Source organism: Aethalodelphis obliquidens, unplaced genomic scaffold (genome assembly GCF_003676395.1).
Source record: "Aethalodelphis obliquidens isolate GAN/ISIS:26980383/991018 unplaced genomic scaffold, ASM367639v1 scaffold2, whole genome shotgun sequence".
NCBI classification, from domain to species: domain Eukaryota; kingdom Metazoa; phylum Chordata; class Mammalia; order Artiodactyla; family Delphinidae; genus Aethalodelphis; species Aethalodelphis obliquidens.
Genome location: NW_020837946.1, coordinates 46,764,291 through 46,765,469, shown reverse-complemented (window position 1 = coordinate 46,765,469; position 1,179 = coordinate 46,764,291). Strand labels below are relative to the sequence as shown.

Genomic DNA, 1,179 nt, shown 5'->3' with positions numbered 1-1,179 from the left:
CGCAGTTTAATTTCTAGCTAACCAGTGATGGCTGTGATGCCCCAAAGCCCACATGGTTAAGAGATCCTGGCTTTTTGATCCGCTGGTGCTGCGTTAAGTGTTGTGGGAGCGTAATCAATACACCACCTTCTCTTCTACTTTGCGGTCAGGTGGAGGGAATTTTATTCCACTTTCTGCAAAATTTCCCGGTGTCTCTGTAGGGGCTAGAGGATCTGAAGGTCTACCAGCCCCCAGAAAGGCTCTCCTTTTTCGTTTACCCTAGGAAGCCACCACCAGCACTGCGCCCCAGCACCCCGCCGAGCGCGCGCGTCCGGAGCAGCTGAGCCCGGGGTGAGAGCGTAGACGCGGCGCCGGGCGTGGGGCTCGCCCCACCCCGCCCCGCGCGTCACGTGCGCGAGGATGCTAACTTCCCCCTCCTCCTCCTCCCCCGGCGTCTCCGCCGCCACAGCCTCCTCCTTCTGGTGAGGGTGTGCGAGGCAGACCGAGCGAGGGGGACCGAGCGGGCGGGCGCTGCTAGAGCCCGCAGCCCTGGCGCCCGCCGCCGCCGCCCGGACCTCCGCCGCAATATGCCGCCGCGGCCCTCTGGCTCTTGGCCATGGCGAGGCTCAGCCGGCGCGTCCCTTGCACCCTGCTCCTCGGCCTGGCCGCGGTGCTGCTGAAGGCGAGGCTGGTCCCTGCGGCCGCCAGAGCTGAGCTCAGCCGCTCCGACCTCAGCCTCATCCAGCAGCAGCAGCAGCAGCAGCAACGGCAGCGGGAGGAAGCTGAGGAGGAGAGGCCAGAGGTGCCCGGGGCATCCTCTACCGTCACTGCTCCCGGTAGGTCCCGGCAGCCCGGCCCTGCCTTTCCTCCTCTGGTCTTGCTGGCCTCCTCGCCGCTTCCCTAGCCAGATGGTTTCCCATCGCCTGCCTCTACACCCCCCCCCCCCCCCCCCCCCCCCCCCCAACGCCTGCCTGCGTGACCCGGATTCGGGCTCTGCTTTGGTTTTGGGAATCTGCCCTTTGGGTGGTGAGCTTTCTGGGAAGCGCAGAGCACTGCAGTGAGGTGGGGAGGGGTCGGGAGGGATGGGAGTGAGTGACTGCCTGGATTGATTTTTTCTTCTCCCTTCCTGAATTTTTCCCTCCGCCTTGGGAATGATTGTACACACACACACACACACACACACACACACACACACACACA

The 1,179-nt window shown here is 64.5% G+C and overlaps 1 protein-coding gene across 1 annotated transcript in view; it reads left to right on the top strand.

Moving 5' to 3' along the window:
* The first annotated feature begins 463 nt into the window (after positions 1-463).
* Positions 464-1,179, top strand: part of FAM171B (family with sequence similarity 171 member B) — a 66,384-nt gene continuing 65,668 nt past the window's right edge. Inside the window, exon 1 of the mRNA XM_027126337.1 lies at positions 464-815. Within this exon, the coding sequence (XP_026982138.1) occupies positions 596-815 (220 nt within the window). The 5' untranslated portion in view covers positions 464-595. The remainder of the gene's footprint in view (positions 816-1,179) is intronic.